The sequence below is a fragment of the Pseudonaja textilis genome, chromosome 6 (assembly GCF_049901715.1).
Source record: "Pseudonaja textilis isolate UNSWEBS1 chromosome 6, rPseTex1.2, whole genome shotgun sequence".
In the NCBI taxonomy this organism is placed as follows: domain Eukaryota; kingdom Metazoa; phylum Chordata; class Lepidosauria; order Squamata; family Elapidae; genus Pseudonaja; species Pseudonaja textilis.
Genome location: NC_141995.1, coordinates 30,825,498 through 30,846,635, shown reverse-complemented (window position 1 = coordinate 30,846,635; position 21,138 = coordinate 30,825,498). Strand labels below are relative to the sequence as shown.

Genomic DNA, 21,138 nt, shown 5'->3' with positions numbered 1-21,138 from the left:
GGTCCAAAGCTCCAAAATAGTTTTTCAGATCAATATTTAGATATGCCATGGTTGTTCCTTCATCCATATCATCTGAAAACAAAGCAGGCCTTTTCATGAAGTTCTTACCTGGCAGGCAGGTAAGTTTGCAGGGGTTTTTGTAGTGATACTACCTTTCTGTGCTAGGGCAGTTCCCACAACAAAACTTCACATTTTGGAGCAAGTTACAAAAATCCTGAAGCTAAAAAGCTTGGATGAAATCCAGCTAAAACACAAGACCCTGCTTAGCTCATCTCAATGGATTCTATTGAACTGGCATCCAGCCTAGATCAGATATGACTGTCTACTAAAAACCTTTCAAAGTCATCTGTTAAGCCTACAATCATCTTATTCTTCCCATTTTTCTCTAAAAGGATAATTAAACAAGACAGTGATCCAAAACAGACAAGTTGTATGACCAAGTAATGGTTAAAACAGGAGAAAGTTAATGGTTTTGGAATGACCAAGTCCAAATCTGGACCTTCTATCTTATAGAAAAGTTGCCTGAAGCAGGTAGGTTCATATAAGGGAAGCCCACTAGCACCCCTAAAATGAAGCTATTCTGTAAGGAGAAATGGGATAAAATTCCTGCAAGCTGATGATCAACAGTTATAGGAAGCCTTTAGTTGCAATAATTGCTGCCTAATGGAGGTACAACAGTTACTCAAAGCAAAGTTCTGTTTACAGTTACTATATTTTATTGATTAACTTGAGAAAAAAATAGCGTTATGGTATGCATTTATATTTCGGAAATGGAAGTCTAAACTTTTTTCCCTACCTGACAGGTTAAGCTCCTGCATGAGAAAAATGAAATTTTATAAAAATACATTAATTTTACAGTTTTATTAGAGGAATGGCACATATGATATAAATTACTAGTAGCAAAACATTACTTTTTGCAAATATTAATTTTTAATTGATTAATTTTATTCAAAAAGTAAAAGATATCTAATGATAGTGTATTTAATTGTCAGCTAAATCATAGGAACATAACTCTGGGGTATTCTCGGTGCAAATTATGGCCTCCAGACACCATTGAAACAATCCCAAGAAAGTTTATTTTTAGAGTTCATTAGTCCCCAATAGCAGAATTTTTATTACCCAGAGAAAATTGAAACCTTCAATTAACCTCCATGCACACACGTACACACACTCACACACATGCACGCGCACACACACACAAAAAATATTTTTGTCTGGCTATTGAGTTCTTCCCAGGGACCTGGGATAGGCACCTGTGGATGTTTGATGGTATTAATAGCTATTGTTGCAGAATATAAGCTTTTCTGAAAAGCCGCCTTTTGCAATTGATTGAATTTGTTGATGCTGATAGTGTTCAAGTGGTGCTCCAATTGTTTTGGAATTGTACCCATAGTGCCTATTACTATTGGTACTGAAAAAAATAGCTTTCCTTGTCCAGTCATATTTGAGTGTAGGGTGGGGTGCTCACCTCCGTGTCTTGGCTGAGGGAGCCAGCATTTTCCAAAGGGGCATGGACCTATTACTCATATTTGCATGCTTATGAACTGTTAGGTGGGCACTCAGGTCTCAAACCCAGGCTGTCAAGCTCAGAGTTTTTAAGCATTGAGCCATCACACCCCTATTGGTAATACTTTTGCTTTATTTTGCCACAGTCTGTTTTTATTTCAGGTCTTTCAACTTCGTTATCTTTTCCAGTTCCTTCTCTTCCATTCTGCTGTCTCTAGGTACTGCCATGTTCATTATTCAGATATTTTTGTCTTTCTTATCGACAGTTGTTAAGTCTGGGGTCTTATGTGACAGCTGCCTATCTGTTTAAATTCTAAAGTACCAGAACAATTTAGCTTCTTTATTTTCTATTACTTATGGCTATTTTGTCGTTCCACCAGTTCTTTGCTAATGGTGTTTCTTGCAGATATTCTAATATACTGTTGTTGCTTTGTTATTTTATTGTCTATGCAAACTTCAGTAGGCAACTAAATGGCCCACTTGAGCTTCTTTGCAGAGGTGGCATTTGTTGCATGTTATTTTCTTGACAATTCTGTCTTTGTATGCATTTGTTCTTAAAACTTGGTCTTAATTCAGCTAGAATTAGCAACTCTGCCCTTGCTTCAATTTTCTTGCTCTTAGCCATCGCTGTTTCTTTTTGTTACCTGCTTTGGCTGGTTTTTTATATATATATATATATTCTAGCCATGTAATACTTTACCTTGCCATATCACTTTTCCCTTCTTCATTTGGCCTTTCTTTGTACGCCAGTTTGGTCTCTAGTTTTCAGTAACGCATCATGATATATTAGCTTCAGTGCATTCTTACAACACTTTTTCAACCATCTAATGTACATGCGACAAACATTCCGTGCCCACGTATTTTCCTTGGTAAGTCTGTCAGCGTTGTGGCATGGATGAAGAGTATGATTCATTATCATTATTTTTGGGGTCTTTCTATACAGGTCATTTAGTTCTGCTTGAGTCTAGTGCACTATTCCAGCTGGATATCTAATGACTGGAATTGCCTGGGTATTAATTACCATGATGGTGTTTGGACTTTAAGATTTTCTTCACTCAAGATATATTTGCTTCTAACATTTTCCTTGACTTAAGTGAGATTGATGTTGTTCCTTGAAATAAGTATTTTCAGTTTCATAAACCAATCAACAAATGCATTTTGGGAGATATCTGTTTTATAGCTAGTCCTTGACTTATGACCACAATTGAGCTCAAAAATTCTGTTGCCGAGAAAGACAGTTGTTAAGTGAGTTTTGTGCCATTTTACAACCTTCCTTGCTACAGTTGTAAGTGAATTACTGCAGTTGTTAAGTTAGTTACATAGTTGTTAAGTGAATCTGGCTTCCCCTTTGACTTTGCTTGCTCGAAGGTCGCAAAAGGTGATGGTGTGATCCTGGGGTACTGCAACTGTCATAAATATGAACCAGTTGCCAAGCATCTGGATTTTGATCATGGGACCATGGGGATGCTGTATTGGTTATAAGTTAAAAAAGGCTTAAGTCACTTGAAAAATAGACTTCAGTCACTTTTTTCTGTGCTGTTGTAACTTCAAATGGTCACTAAATGGCCATAAATCAAGGACTACTACTCATAATCTCATCAAAATCAAATTGTTCAAGTAAGTGCTTCTTATGTAAAAAAATCAAAGCCTTTTTTCAGCAAGCAATTGTTAAAGATTCTTCTTGACCTACAACTGTTAAAGTTAAGATAGCCTCAGAAAGGGTGTGTTTATGGCACTTCTAGCCATTGTAAAAACATTGTGCTGTTCTCCTTCCATCAGGTCACTTGATCACATTTTGGGCATGGACCAACTTGTTCATATTTTTGACCATGTGATGCCATGCCTGATATAACCACGTGATGGCCATTTGTGGTCTTTTCCATCAGCTTCCTCAGAAAGTCATGGAGAAGCCAGTAGAGAGCAGAGAGAATGAAGGAGAGCTGAAATCCTTCATTAAGTTGCAGGAGTTCATGAAGATTTCAGCTTCATTCCTGCAGTCCTTTGAAAAATTTCTGTTCTGTGCATGGAGGGGAAGGGGATATCCTTTAATAGGTTATAGGAACATTTGAAAGCAAAAAAAAATAGGCATAGGAGAACATTTCAGGTCCTTGCAGGGCTGAAATGCTCTGGCAGGCAGTCCTTTCACTACCAAGCCTTCCAGAACCATTTCAGCTCCACACAGAACTGAAATCTTTTTTATTATTAAACTCTTATGTTTAATAACAGGAAGTTTACTTAACAATTGGAATTGGAATTGCTGGAATTATGTTTGATGAGTAAAGAACTTATATGGCATCTGCTTTACTCAAAGACTGAGATTCCAATTCTAATTGTGGTTGTAAATCCAAGGATACCTCTATTCATGGTTGATAGGTGCTTCAAATATATATCCTATGGCTCTAGATTGTGAAAAAATATTTTACTTTTAGTTCCAATGTCATCAGTGGTTTCTGGTTTCTGTACTCCAGAAATTTGTAGAGGACAATGTATTGACATGTCCAAGTGTTACAAAGCTCCAGTATGAGTGCCTGTAATTTTGCCTTTTTCAGTAAACCACTAGATTTAGAACATTTAATTCACTATGAAATAAGTTAATTAAGAAAATAAAATTTCTTTATAATAATATCTGTACAGAAGAAGGTAATTTTTTTTTATAAATGTAGTTCCGAAGCATCAGTATTCTTGTTTCAGTTTTTACTGTTTTTTTATTGTTTTATTTTGGTATTTTTGAGTTTTTAATGATAAGGATTGTTCAGTATTTCATTATTTTGTAATTTTGCATGAAATCTTTTTCTTTTTCTTTTGGCATTCATGAAGTAAAAATTTGGAACTGTTTATAGTGTAATCCGAGAAGAGTTAAAAAAAATCAATGCAACCTGGAAACAGGCAAGAAGCTGATTGATTGATTTTCAATTTTTTATTCAGTATTGTTTGGGTTCATACTGAATAAATATAAATAATTGTCACTTCTATAAGATATATCTTAGTTAATGCATAAACCAGCATTGTAATTTAAGGAAAATTAATGTTTGTAGAATTTTCATGCTTTAATTTTTTTTCTCAAAATCAAAACTGTAATTTTGACAGGATTACCCAACAGTACACAAGTCCATTATTAAAAGATGAAAAACAAACTTTTGCTTACTGAAATTCAGTTTAAATATCTTGTATGGTTTTGGAGTATGTACATTCTCAGCTATATTTCTTTCTGTTTTCTAGGCTTATCAACCTGGTCCCAGCATTCTAGATCTCAGCCTCAGAGGAGTTCATGCTCTAAGAGTAAAGACCGAAAACCATCAGAGGTATTACTTTGATATCTATCGTGGCATCTTGCTGAAATACAGATGTATCTTTTTTCCTAATACTTCTTTTTCTTTCCTTTTCCGCTCCATCTCAGCTGGCACCCAGCAACCTTTCTTCTGGCCAGGAGATCAGGGAGCTCAGCTGCTGCCACAGTCCCTGCCAGCATCAAGTTAGTTATTTAGCCATGAATATTGGATTGGTTTAGCACCAAGCCAATTTTCTTTTTTTCTTTTCTTTTCCTTTCTTTTCCTTTCTTTTCCTTTTCTCCCTTCCCCAATTTGTTGGTAAAGAGTGGAAATGTTATTTAGGAGTGTTTTCTGTATATTGTTAATCTTTATAGCAGATTGATAAATAAGAACTTTTGTTTAGAGAAGTGAAATTAGATTTGTCTTGTTAAATGTTTCTTGTGCATTTTTTCCTGCAGAAAAGCAGGAAATAGGAATTTGTTTTGCCCTTTCACAGTGGATTTGGTAACGGGAAAACTGGTATAAGAAATACAAATGGTCACGTTCCTTGAGTATCAGAGTAGAAAATATGAATATTTACTTAGTTGGGTGTTACTGAAATAAATTATGTTTTGGGTCTTGACATCCACCCCTCTTAACTTTTATTCTGCATTACTTATATAAAGGTCACTGTTGCCATTACAGGTTGCGGCAAGTGGTTATTTAGCAAAACAGGTTGGACATTATTTATTGATGGAGCGTTTATGCTGGAAAAAGAATTGTCCCAAGATAGAGTCGTCGTAATGTATTCTTCTAATTCTAATTAGAATTTTCCCTTTTATTTCCTTTTTTATGCACATGCATGTATTCTCTGTGGTTTATATTGAACCTTGTTTCAGTGGATTAACTGCAAAATCTAACTTACAAAGTTCTCTATATTTAATTAAACAGTGTGTTTTGTCTTGTTCTTCAGCTGAAAAGAGTCCCAAAAAGCAGCATAAGATTAACAGCAAACTAGGTTGTCATCTGTAAAAGATGCAGTGTGAAAGCGGAAAAAAAAGTGATGAAAATAGAAAAGAAAAGCAAGCTTATTAGGCATCCATTCTTAAAAGTGATAGATGAAGAGTTGTGTATCATTCACTGTTTAGATATAGTAATTTTACATGATTGCTTCTAGGCATGCTGATTGCATCTGCAGAACAGCAGGAATAGTAGTCAGATTGTTGATTCTCGGAAATTATATCCTTGATGTTCAGTTAAATTCTCTTTTGTCTTGTAGCCAACTCTTCACAATGTTCAGGTGCAGAAATACTCGCAGTGTGTGGTGTTTTTCCCTGAGCTAGTCAAAATCAATACATATATAAATGTCCTGATTGTCTGGCATATACTTCTGTCTAGATACCTTTTTGTTTATTAGGCAAGCGCGTACACACACACACACACATTCATACTGTAAACACACACGTATGCACACAGAAATAAACACAGCATGCATACATATATACACTTATTTTCAAAGTGATTTCAAGAATGTGTTTTCTACTCCAACTTAGAGAAGGAGCTACCCTGTCTAATAGGTGCTGTGTGAAAGGTTTTTCATGCCTCTGCCCATCCTTTGAATTTGATTGTGGGTGATGAGAAATTTGAAATCTTAGATCAGCCTTTCCCAGCCTGTGACCCTCAGAATGTATGGCCAGTTCTTGAAGTTTCAGTCCCAGAATGGAATTACTTTTGTGATTGCTATTTATTCAATTCTGATGACACTTAATTCCAATCAGCTCTGGGTAGCTCTTAAAGGTTCAATTGCAGTGACAACTGGGAGACGTCAAGTTGGACAAATCAATCTTAAATTACTTAGATATTCCTGTTTGGATGTAATACCCTTATTCTGGATGAAGCCTAACCAGTAAATTTTTTACTTATAATGTTGGTGTTAATCCAGATGAATTAAGCAACCTGTAAATAAAATGTACATACTGCTTGTAAATGAAAGACGAATGATTCAGATCATTCAGAGTTGCAAGATGGATTAATTTATGAGGCAGGATGTGTGAAACATATTTACATTACCACCAGCAGTGTTTGTAAAATGTGTAGAATCATTTTCAGAGCATTTGTTTTGAATCTGTCAGTTGAAGCATTGAGATTCATTCCATGATATGTGGTTTCAGTTATTTCAGCCAAATAAGCAGTGTTTTGCTGCTCTTGTCTCTCTCCCCGTTCTTGAACGTATTGCTTTTAAGTAAGAGCTCATTTCTTTTAAAGCAGTTGATCTGTAAGTGATCCTTGCTGTCATTGCATGAACTGATCTAGTTTCTCTATAGCAAATTTATTTAATATCTACTTCACCATGTTCCAGCATATTTTAAAACTCTTGGTGAATATCTCCATGTAACCCATGGCATTCAGCAGATAGTTAAATCACAGGTTATGGATGGAATGCCGCTCTTGAATTATTCTTGTTACTTTGTAATATTTTGTGGTAGCCGTGCAAAGGCGTAGACACTCCAGGAAGACTTAGCCAAGCACCTTGGCACAAGATGGCAGCTAGCATAGCAGCGTGACACCAAGCCACACCTGCCCTGGGAAAATTCAGATACAACCAGCTGCAATCAGCCTCACCACCCTGCACTCTGAGGGCTTGCTGCCCTATGTTGATTTTTGCTATGTTCTTGCTCCTGTTGCTGATGAGGTATATCCTCCCTGGCCCTTCACAAGGCAGCTGGCCACATAAGGCCATCTTCTCCACAGGAAATTGCTGTGTGCAACCTTGGGAAGAAACCCTTGTGTGACCAACGACTGACTTGCAAAGGACCTGGCTGGGCATGCTTGATCTGTAGCAGATATCAGTAGCATAAGAAGATGTGAAAGACAGCAAGGGCGGCAGAATGTAGGAATTTAGAAGAGTATAGGTGTGTGATGGCAAACCTATGGCGCGCGTGCCGAAAGTGGCAGGCAGAGCCATCTCTGCTGGCACACAAGCTGTTAGCCTGGATCAGGTCCACTGCGCATGCACACGCACTCCCCACCAGCCAGCTGATTGGTGGGTATCTGCCGCACATGAGTGGGGGGGCATGTGGGAGACACTCACATGCATGGGGCATGTGTAGGGGTGTTGCATGTGCATTGCATTATGAATGCAGGCACACATGCGTGCACGACACACGACAATGAAAAAGTTACCCATCGCTGGTGTAGATGGAGAAGATGCTACTATGTTCATAAGTGCGGGCAGGTTGCCAGGCACCCAAATTTTGATAATGTAACCATAGGGCACTGAAGCAGGTATATCTTCAGGGGCAAGTCATAAGTCCCTTCATTTAGTGCCTCTGTAACTTCAAACATTCACTGAACAAATGGTCATAAGTTGAGGTCCGTTTGATACAGATATATACTCCTGTTTGGATACATGGCATTAGTGAGGATTCCATCTCTGCTTCTTTGTAGCTGATTGAGTCTTACATTATCCAATGTACACTACTACTTTTAAATGCATTCAGGTCCAAAGAAAATTTTGAGCCAAGGCTAGAGAATTGTGCATCTGAATGGTAGATGATATTGTAACTTTGAAAACATATTGATTCAAGACATCTCTGATGATAGGAATACTTGTATTGAAAAGTCATTATAGGTAAATACAGGTAGTTCTCAACTTATGACCTCAATTAGAATAGAATAGAATAGAATAGAATAGAATAGAATAGAATAGAATAGAATAGAATACTTTATTGGCCAAGTGTGATTGGACACACAAGGAATTTGTCTTGGTGTAAATACTCTCAGTATACATAAAGAAAAGTTACATTCGTCAAGAATCGAGAACAGTCAATATAAATCATAAGTATACAAGCAACAAAGTTACAGTCATACAGTCCCAAGTGGGAGGGTATGGGTGATAAGGAGTTGTGAGAAGATTAACAGTAATAGTAGTGCAGACTTTGTAATAGTTGAACAGTGTTGAGGGAATTATTTGTTTAGCAAAGTGATGGCTTTCGGGGAAAAACTGTTCTTATGTCTAGTTGTTCTGGTGTGCAGTGCTCTATAACGTCGTTTTGAGGGAAGGAGTTGAAACAGTTTATGTCTGGGATGTGAGGGCTTTGTAAATATTTCCACAGCCCTCTTTTTGACTCATACAGTATACCGGTCCTCGATTGAAGGCAGGTTGGTGGTAATTGTTTTTTCTGCAGTCTTAATTATCCTCTGAAGTCTGTCCTGTTGGGTTGCAGAACCAAACCAGACAGTTATAGAGGTGCAGATGATAGACTCAATAGTTCCTCTGTAGAACTGTATCAGCAGCTCCTTGGGCAGTTTGAGCTTTTTGAGTTGGTGCAGAAAAAACATTCTTTGTTGTGCTTTTTTGATGATGTTTTTGATGTTAGATGTCCATTTTAGATCATGTGATACAGTAGAACTTAGAAATTTGAAGGTCTCTACTGTTGATACTGTGTTGTCTAGTATTGTAAGAGATGGTAGTATGGGAGGGTTTCTTCTAAAGTCTAGCACCATTTCTATAGTTTTGAGTGTGTTCAGTTCCAGATTGTTTTGGTTACACCATGAGGCAAGTTGTACAACCTCCTGTCTGTATGCGGATTCGTTGTTGTCTCAAATGAGACCAATCACTGTTGTGTCATCTGCAAACTTCAGTATTTTAACAGATGGATTGTTTGAGATGCAGTCATTGGTATATAGGGAGAAGAGAAGTGGAGATTGCACATAGCCTTGGGGGGGCCCTGTGCTGATTGTACAGATATTGGATGTGATTCTTTTGAGGCCAAATTTTCTGTTGCTGAGTGAGACATTTGTTACATGAGTTTTACCCCATTTTATGACCTTTCTTGCTACAGTTGTTAAATGAAACACTTCAGTTCTTAAGTTAGTAACATAGTTAAGTGAACCTGGCTTCCCTATTGACTTTGCTTGTTGGAAGGTCACAGAAGATGATCACTTGACCCTGTGACACTGCAACTGTCATAAATATGGCTCAGTTGCCAAGTCTTTGAATTTTTATCATGTGACTATGGGGATGCATCAACAGTTATAAATGTGAAAAACTGTCATAGATCACTTTTTTTCAGTGTCATTGTAACTTTGAATGGTCATTAAATGATCTGTTGTAAGTTGGGGACTGCCTGTATGTATCTTGTCTGGACTTCAGTCTGTCTGTGCCAGTCTTCCCTGAGACCTGTGGGATTTCCAGAATTCTCAGTCAACATAATATGAATATACATGTGTTTGTGGATATGCATTGTGACTTGATTCTGCTTTTCCTGCTTCTGAGAAGTATACCACTTCTGCATGAGGTGTACATCTTCAACTTCAGTGGAGATGTTCTTCCCAATGGTATAGTGCGTGTACAAATTAATATTTCAGTTGAAATAGGCACAGATCTTGCTTTCATCAGCTGGGTGCCTAGGAATAAATGAACATGTAACATAGGAATAAATGAATCGGTAACTGGCTTTAGGCTCAATTTTCATTGTACTTTTTAAAGTACTATAATGGTATCTATACAATGATCTCTATACAACATAAGAGCAATCATCCCTTGAGCTTTATTTAGAGCTAGTGTTTACTTCATGTTGAAAGAATACTGACAATAATTTACATTGGTTGAGTAAATATTGGGTCCTGCAACCCTATCCTATTCTTAAATTATGATAACTTGAAAAGTTGGTGCTCACATCTTTTGAAAAAGATGTTACGGAGTCACTAGGTTGTAATTGCAAATGTATAGATTGATGGTTTGTGGAAATGTAAGGAAATGTATTTTGAGATACATTTTTCAATAGTATTTAAACTTTTTGAGATCAAATAGATAGGTTTTATAGTTGGCCATGAGTGCATGATTAGCTTTAAACTCTGAAACTAGGAAATACAGGTCATGGCTTAAAAAAAGATATCAATAAAATAATCTGTGACTTAGGTACAGTACTTCCCTTTGAAATAAATAAAATACGATTTACAGTATTTGGGTTTGGAGTTGTATTTGGGGACTCATTTAGGAAGACTTTGAAAAACTGATAAAGTTTTTTTGATTGGATCATATGAATTGGGGTGGACATGTTTCTTTTTACTTCTGGTTCAGCATGGTAATACAGATGAACATCTGGATACTCGAAAGGGCATGTTAGTTAATGGTGAGAGGCCTTTTGTTATGCATTGTTCTTCACTGTTCTCCTGGAAAGTCTGAATTATGCAGTAGAAGTATGACATGTCACTGTAACCATATTCTACTAAAACTCTCATCCCCATAATCTTTAACTGGACAAAACAGTGCATTGTAGGGCAACAATTTTGGAACCAAGGTATCTCAAGCTTACAGAATGCATCCAAAATCTGGAACCCATGAAATTAAAATTGGGTGAATTTTGTTTAAAAAGTATGACATAGAATTTGTCATAAAGACTTTATGATACAGTTGAAAATATCAGAAAACGTGGTCACCTCCTGATCTGACTGTGCTATACAGTTCAACACAAGCTGTTTTCAAGGCAGATATGTCTTGGACTATCTCCCTGAGTTTTTAAAAACATTTAAAGTAATTAGGAGCTCTATCATTGTTGAAGATGTTGAGGGATCTGTTAAGGAAATATGTCTGAAATGATGCCTCAATGTGTCATGGGTCGTCTAGTCATTTCTCTTTCTCTGTGTCTTTCCAGGTGTTTAGAACAGACCTGATCACTGCTATGAAGCTGCCCGATTCTTCCCAGCTGAATCCTGATGAGTATTATATACTGGCAGATCCCTGGAGACAAGAATGGGAGAAAGGTGTTCAGGTGCCAGTCAGCCCAGGGACTATACCAGAACCAGTAGCCAGGTATAATTTTGGTGCGGCCAGTTAGAAAAAGGAAACAAACCCATTCCCCTTATCTTTTAAACAATTACTCTGTTCCATAATTTGAATTTATCTCAGGGCATGTGTGCTATCTATGAAAAAGAAGGCAGGGTCTTAATCTTCTTTAGGATTAATATTAATAACTGTGGATTACTTCCCATTATTGAAAGTGATATAAGAGTTAATGAACAAGAACTTAGCATGTCATGTAAATCCATTGTTTGGTTGGTGGCATCTTAATAGATATTCCGATAGTTCCATAATATGTTTGCTGTGTGAAATGGAATACTGATTTAGCAACTGATTTTTCACTGTTAAAGTACTGGAGCAGCTTCATTTCAGGTGGCAGATGTGAGCAAAACCTTACTCCTCAGCAGATTTACTACTCACAACTTAAGCACTTTACATGGCAAGCTAAGGACTTATTTTTAACTTGATGTAGTTGCAGAAGGAAGTCTCTTGTACTGCCAGAAAAACAGTTCCCCCTAACTGGAGATTTGCTTTAACCTTTTGCTGGAAACAGTACAAGTTGTTCCTATATCAGTCAGACTTCACAAGCAAGTAAATACAACTTTCTCACATCTGAATTTGAAGCATTAATTGACAATTCAAACTTGGAAGTGGCATAGAGGACAGGGGGAGCAGTTCTAGAGATATAAACTCTAAATCTTAACAAAATAGACATTTTGATAGATAATGCAGGTAATGCAGGTAATCATCATACAGAGATTAAATCTGACTTTTAAATCTGTTTCTGAGTGTATGTGCATAAAAATCCAACGCTGTTTATAGTAAAACTCAACAAATTATACAAGCAGCAAAAATATACTGTGCAGAATTCTTAAATACTTTATCACACATCTAAAATGAACTCATGTTAGTCAACACATCAATAAAAATGTATATATCTAGAGTTTTAATTTAAATAGTGTGATAAATTTAGGAATATGAGAAGCTGCTGAATAGTAGATTATTCTTTCTAGATTAGATTAGATTAGCTTGAATCAGTAGCACATGCAGAGCGCTTCAGGCAAAGATTTTTCATGTCACTTGCCACTTGTTCCTTTTAAGTAGAGATAATGAGAAATAAAGTACATTCTTTCTGCGTGCAGTTTTGTATTCTTAAGTTAAAAAGAGCCTCATTTTTAAAACTACTTATTGGTGACTTTGAAATATAGAATATTGATGAATATACTGTTGAATTTAAATATTACAAAAGGTAATGTGAGCAGTTCAGGGAGATTTTCATAGAAGGCTATGTGAAATTGCTTTAGGAACAATTTCATTTTTTATATATATTGGTTATGCTTTGATCTCATTGTGAGGGATATTGTATGATTTCTTGTGGTTTTAGTCTAAGTTAATTTACTTCATGCAAATTCAAACCCAGGTGTGATAATCTTAAAAAACCCATTTTTAAAAAAGTAGGATAGCCTGTATTCTGATCTTCTATTGTGAATATAATTTTGTTTAGATTCTATCACAACTTGTAAAACAGGGCTGTGAATGTCATGCCCAGATACATCATGCACTGGTCATACTCATGCCCGGTTTAGTGAAGGGAAAAAATCCCGATACAGCACATGACGCCACGAGTTTGACACCCCTGTTTTAGAAGGATTTCTACAGTAATTATTACAATGAACACCTGTTTGCTACACTTTCAGGATTGTGTCTGAAACAAAAGCTGTTGTATTTTCAAGACCTCGGAAATACATCTTGTCTTCAGGATCTGAGGCCCCTGAGCTTGGATATGTTGACATTCGAACTTTGGCAGAGAGCGTGTGCCGCTATGACCTTAACTACATGGATGTAGCATGGCTGGAACTAGCCAATGAAGAATTCAAAGAGATGGGTAAGTGCTAGTTCCAGTTATAGCCCCAGGTTAGAGAAGTAAAAGGAGAGGAGTTGAGGTAGGGCTTCTGAACTAGCCAGCCTACTATATGGTGCTCATTTGTAGTTTCTAAATAGAAGAGGTGGGGAGAAAAAGTGCTTATAAACAAATTGTATGTGGTTGGGATGGGGGGATAGTTTTGAGTGGAAAGTTTAGCAGAAATAAAATTTTCTGAATTGTTAACATCTCAGACATATACTCAAAGTTAGGATTTTTGAGTTTCATTGGAAATATGGAGGAAAAGGGAAAGCATATCAGGAACACCAGTTCCTGCTTAATCTTATATGAATTAATAAAACAGTCGTGCTTTTAGGATTTGCAATCTAAAACATGGAATGGTACTAGATGCAGTCATGTATCTTTGAACAGTTGCAGTTGTGTTACTTCAGCAAGTTCTTTTGATCTTTTCAAGGGTGGGTAGAATATATTTTAACCAATTATTATTGCTGGCTTGCTTCAAAAAAAAAACCTATAAGTTATATATTTACTGTTCTATTTTTTATGGTTTTATTTTTATCATTTTACTTTGTAAGTCAACTAAGGTGTTACTTACTGTTTTAAATACATATAAGTATACAGGTAATCCTTGACTTACAACCATTTGTTTAGTGTCTGTTCGAAGTTAAAATGGCACTGAAAAAAGTGACTTATAACTGCTTTTCACACTCATGACCATTACAGCCCCCATGACCACAATTGGAATGCTTAGCAACTGGCATATGTTTATGATAATTGTGGTGTCTCAGGATCATGTGATCACCTTTTATAATCTTCTGAAAAGCAAAGTCAATGGGGAAACCAGATTCAATTAGCAGCCATGCTGCTAACATGACAATTATAGTGATTCACTTAACAACTGTGGCAAAGAAGGTCATAAAATGGGTTAAAATGCACTGAATAACTGTCTTGATTATCAATGGAAATTTGAGGATCAATTGTGCTTGTAAGTCTAAGACTACCTGTACGTATGTATAAACACACACACACACACACACATTTTAAGACATACTGAAGATTCCAACTACATTTAAAAAGGTACCTCCATGTAGTTTACCTCCTATTTTCTAAGAGCCCTCTAGAAGGGCCAAGTGTTTTAAGATTTTCTACAAATAGGAGAAGCCTTTATCTGGTGAATTGGTTTCAAAAAAGGGCATCATAGTCATAGAACAGATTTCTATAGGGATCAGTAAGAATGAATTGAAACTGAGTTAGAAGAAAGCTGATAAGGTTCTTTATAATAGGCATGAAGTGGACAAAGAATCGAATCCTTAACTATAATCTGTACCAGCTGGCCTTTCTCTGTTCATTTGAAGAGCAGTCTCATATATACATATAACAAATTACAGTAAACCAGCCTTGCAACTCTTTGACTGAGAACAACACAATATAGAATTTATGACAGTAGTTTTAAAGTAACCTTTGTTGCAATTTGTTATGAAGTATCTAATCATTGTTAAAATTAAATAACCATTCTTAAAGTATGGGATATTATTATAACAGCTACTGTTAAGGAATTCAGAAACCTGAAAGAGCTACTATAAAATTGAAAATCAGACTGTTATTAGAAGCACACAGTAGTGTCAGTTATTAAGAAAGAAATTTAGGCATTGTTCAGATTCCTTCTTATAAGAGGCTATTGCCCGAAGTAATATAATTGGATAAAGCCTCCCAAACAGATTTTTTTCAGGAATCAGATATTTGGAAATAAAGATTCTATATGAAAAATATTATAAACTTCAATAAAAGGATGCATACCAAGTCCAAATCCTATGTCACTATATCACTAACCTTAAAATAAGTTATATAATTCTATGATTAGAAGTTCTGCCTGTTCATCACAGAATTAAAGGGCTCTGAAGCTTAATGTAACTTGATACGTAAAGTCATAGTATAGATTTATCTTCTCCAACTGATTGCTGGACTGCAGTTTCCAACATGATGGTAATGGCCATCCAGGCTACAGACAATTAGAGTTTGAAGTCCATCACATCTGATCTTCATTAAATAACCAAGTACATACTAGCATGTTAAATAATACATCTGCTTAGCTTTGGGGGCAAAGCAGTCCTCAATAAAAGCAATTTGGGGGGGCATTTTTGTAGTGTGGAATATTTTTAAAATAAATTCACAACACTGAATATCAATCCAAAAGTCAGTTCACAGAATTATATAAGTGTCCCAGGTGTGGATTTCTGGAAACTGCAAATTAATATCTTTACTTCCTCTAATCTGAGGAAAGTCTTTCAAGGCTGGTACAACATTGTCTCCTTCACACTGTTATTTGGCAGCTATGCTACCATTTGCCTATTTAAATACATTTGCCCTTTTGATTTAAGGTAAATTAATAAATCCAACATCTTATTTTTTTTATGTGCATTTGAGAAGATGGTTAATTTTTATACCCACTTTTTACTTTCAGCCTCATATCATGAAATTGTCTCTACATGATAGCCAGATTGATTGTACCAGTTAAGATAAGGTAGTAGTTAGTATCAAATTTAACCTGTCTTTTTCCTTTCCTTTCCACTTTGATTTCATTGATTGTTTATATTGCTAAACTTAGATGGTAAGTAAAAAAGAACATGAACACTAAATATATTTATATAAATTAACCAGGGATGCCTGAACTAGATGAATACACCATGGAGAGGATCATGGAAGAATTTGAGCAACGGTGTTACGACAATATGAATCATGCTATCGAGACTGAAGAAGGTCTTGGCATCGAGTATGATGAGGATGTTGTCTGTGACGTTTGCCAGTCTCCAGATGGTGAAGATGGCAATGAGATGGTGTTCTGTGACAAATGCAATATTTGTGTTCATCAGGTATAGCACCATGTACCACAATAATATTTTATATTACAGTATAATTTCACTGTGATGAGGCAATAAGGATTTTGCACATTCTAAGCATGTTGAAGTTGTTTGAGAGTTTACGATGAAATTTATTGATTGAGACAAAAGGACACAGGAAATGAGTGATAACTGAGCTAAGTATGGATAATTGTCTCACTGACCTAGTAACACTTGGCTAATGTTCTCTGTGCTCAGTCGTTAAGCAGGATCTTGCCACATTTGTAAAACAGAACAGTAAATATATTATAGAATATTGATAGTCCTTGACAACCTGAGATTCTGGTCCTTAACAACCATAATTGGTACCAGAAACTCAGTTGCTAAGCAAGGTGTCATGAAATGAGTTGTGCCCAATTTTACAATCTTTTTTTGCCATGATTTGCTGTGTTAAACAAATCGTGACAATTGATAGGTGTTCAAATTTTGATCCTGCAACAATCGTAAGTGTGAGAATGGATCATAAACCACATTATTCAGTGCCATTGTAATTTCAAACAGTTGCTAAATGAATATTTATAAATAGAGGACTATCTATAAACATTGCAGAAGAAGGCAGTGGAAAACTGCTTCTTGTTGACAAGAAAATCACAAGAAACTCTACGTGAAATCACTAGGAATGGATGTTGCCTTTTATTCATAGCTATTAAAAGTTCCATAAGTGCTGTGTGAGGCTTAGTGACCAGTATTGTGTCTTCAGAATTTTGAGTTACTAATTATGAAATTTTAATAGCATTTTGTTGGAAAATACAGTTACACAAATCCTACTTGGAATGTTGGTGTTACTGTTGCATTTTTTTCATTTGCAGACTTATATGTGGTTTCATGTGTATTTTTTATTTTTTCTTTATTTTGAATGTTTGACCTCTTAGGTTTGTTCAGTTGCTGCCCATTTGGCTTCAACATATTCTTGCATGTAAATCTACAATTTTGTCATGTTTTTTATAAGCATTCCAAAGTGAGATAAGAGTTTTGATCTATCTCTCTTTATGCATTGAGAAAAGTTTCACACTTCTCTTCCCAAAGTAGAAATATGCTTCACCATTTGGAAAAAATTATGCATCTCTATGTGGAGAATGGATTACATAAATGAACTTAGTTCAGTCCATGTGTAAGAAATAATAAGAGTGTACAGTATTTATACTTTCCTTTATGTAAAAGATAAGAGTGTGTATTTATGTTTCTGTTAAAACAGATGAGTACAAAATTAGATTCCAGGTTTATTTTGACAGTTGAGCACTTTGGCTGCAGGCCCCAAATTCTCTGAACTGAAAGCCCCCACAAACTATAATTGTAAATGCAACAAAAATATTACATTAATAGGAGCAATGTAGGTTACATTTAAACGTTGTCCTTGCTATTTTTTACTCGTTCCTTTTAAATGTAGTGTCCACCGCGCCGTGCAAAATTCTGTTTTTAAAAATTGCACATTTATTCTTCAAAGAGGAATTGTGGACAGCTATATTTTTGTTTGTTTATATTCCACTTTTATTTTCACAAATAATTCAAGGTGACTAACATATCCAACACATTTTCCTTCTGTTTTCCCTACAACAATAACCCTATGAGGTGGGTTGGACTGAGAAAGAGTGACTGGCCCAAGGCCAGTATTAATATTAATCAACATTTCTATGAGTTATTTCCTGTTAAGGAAGAAATACTATGTGTGTATTTATTTTCCAGGAATATTTTTTTAAAAATTGGCTGGTTTTGTCAGTAAATTATAAGCCAGAGAAGAGACCATTTTTATAGTTTGAGAGGATTTTGAGCATTTTATACATTTAAAATTCTTTATCAACTGACAGTCATTCTTACTGCTTTTTAAATTATACTGAACCACAAAAGATTTAAAACATCAGAAGCAATGGCCTCTCTAGGAACACCATATCTGTTGCCAGAAGAATAATTAATGTCATGGCTGCACCTTTTCCTTCTCAGTCAGGTCCAGAAAAAGCTGTTTTTATGTTCTTGGAAGACCTCCTTTTTCTTCTTTTTTTAGCGGGGGTGGGCAGGTTTCTTTATGATTGTTTTAAAATTCTCAGCTTTCAAGTGGGACACAGATATGTTTTAGGCTTTTATTTTAGTTAATAAAATGTTGGCTTAACTCCAATTGAAATAATTATTGTTCATATACAATCTGCCTTCCCTTTGGCAGCACAGCTGGCTAGGATAGATCTTCAGTTCCTGTTTTAGCTCCTTCTATTACACATTGTTTGGTCTATTTCATAGCTTTGTGAACTTAGAAGCAGTTATAAACATGGCCAGAATCCCATGATTACTAAAAATTGCTTCTTTGTGGTTGAGAATGTATGTCTGCAATTAACATCACAGCCATCTTGGCTGTGGTCCAATAGATAAATTTGAGTAGCTTTAATTCAGCTGATACCCCACAGCTACATTGAGGTTAAGCTACTCAGAAGCCATTTTAGCAGCAAGGTAATCATGAATTCATAAATGTATTCAGCCATGATCCAGAGAATGAGCTTTGCTTGTTTTGTTAGATTATTTCTTTTTGTTTGATTTTTAAAAAGAAACAAACTTTATTAGGTTTGCTGAAATGGAAACCTAATAAAACCAAACATATGAAGGCAATCTTAGTATTAGCTTAAATATGTTATCAGCAGAATTCAGATTTCTTGTCATGAGCCTTATTCTTGTACACATAAACTAATATTCATCAACTTCATGTATTCACTTGTAATTTAAGTTTCTCAGCTCAGGTATTGGATATATAAATACTAAAGACTACTAACAATAAGTTGACACAAATGAAGTGTCCTGTTTATACCTGTCTGCTAACATTTTCTTCTTTTTTCAGGCATGTTATGGCATCCTAAAAGTTCCCGAAGGCAGCTGGTTATGTCGAACCTGTGCTCTTGGTGTCCAGCCAAAATGTTTGTTGTGTCCCAAGAAAGGTGGAGCCATGAAACCAACTCGAAGTGGGACAAAGTGGGTCCATGTTAGTTGTGCCCTCTGGATCCCAGAGGTTGGTGTTTCAGGGTTGTTGTTTTTCTATCTTTGTTCAGAGTGGCAGATATTTGTTTATACATATAGCTTTATGGCTAGTAACGGGAGTTATATTGGTGCCACTGGTTATAGCAGACAGTGTTAAAATTGATAATGTGGAGCCCATCCCTAATAATCGAGGAGATAGTTAATCCATTTTACTTGACACTAGAGGTACAGGGTAACCTGTTGACTTCAAGATGTTGCTGATCTACATCATGGTAAATGATGAAGGATCCTGAAAATCATAATCTAGCATCACTAACAGGTTCCAGTCTTGAAATATAATTACCGTACATGTTGGTAAGCTTCCTGAGATTTTGGATTGGTAGCAGTCAGAGGTATGGAAAACATTTCAAGTTCAAACCATTTTGAAATTCAGAATATTTGATTTTGAGCTTCAAAAAATTATTTTGATTTTGAAATAGTGCTGTTAGGATCCAAAGTAGACAGATTTGATTACCATGTAACTCTGAGACCAGAAGAGCTGTTTTAAGCTGGAAACATTTCCAGAATGATTGAAACAGCCTTTTTCAAATATGAAACAGCTTTCACAGTCAAAACAAAAAGTTCAGACTTGAAATGGAGCGTTTTGAATTTGAAATAGTTTTAATTTGAACATTACCATATAATAGTAGGAGATGGATAATAGGAGGTTGCTAGTGAGATGTAGAGCCATATCTGGCCATTAAGGAGTTTTCTAATGTTTTAGTAGAGTGTATGAACATGGTTAGGAAGTGGAACCAATTCTGATTTTGGAGCCATAATTGAAATAGATTTATTTGACATCTTCTTTTATAAGGGGGAAAAAGAATATAATGTAATCTATGTAACAATTGCAAATTGAAAATTAATGGAATATAGAAATACATAATTGTATGCAAAACAAACCATTTCAGGGATGTTCTGCATTGTTTATTTTTCCTCCCGTTCTCAGAGTTTTAGAAGAAAAACATCACATTTCCAGTGCATACCAGAATATCCCATCATTAAAAAAGAGAATCTTGCACATAACTTGAAAGGTTCCCTTAGGCCAGGATAAAAGTAAATCCACATCATAGCATGCTTTTTCTTTGTCATTAGAATACAAGACTATGAGGGAAAAGAGGTACTGTTGCTCACTGAACTTGTTAATCAAACATTAACTTGGGCTTCCGTAGAGGATTTATATTAGATTTGGCCAGAGGATAAGTTCAAATTCCTATCCAGTTCACATTCTATTCTTCACCCTTGGCCAGTTACTATCATTGTTTGTTATGAAGCCAAAATTCTATGTGTGAAGAATTTTGTTCATTACTGTAACTTTGGAGGAAGGGCAGGATAAAAATGAAATCAATTTATTTCCAATCCTTACGAATTTTTTTAATGGGATATCATTTGATAAAGTAATAGAAATATTACTGGCTAGAAATACTGGTCTGATGGAAGGTCAGTAAGTAGAGGATAGTTATACTTTAGCTGCTATTTGGTTTTTAAAAAATATGTATTATTTTTTTCCAATTATTCTTAGGTGAGCATTGGTAGCCCAGAAAAGATGGAGCCCATTACAAAGGTCTCTCATATTCCCAGCAGCAGATGGGCCCTGATATGCAGTCTTTGTAATGAGAAGATTGGGGCATCCATACAGGTAAACTTAGGTATTCTGAGAAACTAATCATTACAAAAACCTGGCCAAAGCTTTTTATCTAACTTTTATAGTGATCTTCAAATGTTATATCCTTGTTACTTTCATAAAATAAATTATAGAATGAGCAATGACATTAGCAGTGCATGTACAACAATTGGGACATTGCA

General features: G+C 35.7%; 1 protein-coding gene across 3 annotated transcripts in view; it reads left to right on the top strand.

The window, feature by feature from the left end:
• JADE1 (jade family PHD finger 1) overlaps nt 1-21,138 on the top strand; it is a 65,899-nt gene that overhangs the window by 27,072 nt on the left and 17,689 nt on the right. For 2 of the 3 annotated variants that reach the window (XM_087936142.1, XM_087936143.1), the window contains exons 3-9: nt 4,726-4,808; nt 4,904-4,978; nt 11,414-11,571; nt 13,257-13,444; nt 16,100-16,311; nt 19,157-19,324; nt 20,855-20,971. In XM_087936142.1, coding sequence (XP_087792268.1) covers nt 4,726-4,808; nt 4,904-4,978; nt 11,414-11,571; nt 13,257-13,444; nt 16,100-16,311; nt 19,157-19,324; nt 20,855-20,971 — 1,001 coding nt within the window. The remainder of the gene's footprint in view (nt 1-4,725; nt 4,809-4,903; nt 4,979-11,413; nt 11,572-13,256; nt 13,445-16,099; nt 16,312-19,156; nt 19,325-20,854; nt 20,972-21,138) is intronic. The other variant, XM_026698037.2, reaches the window with a different exon arrangement.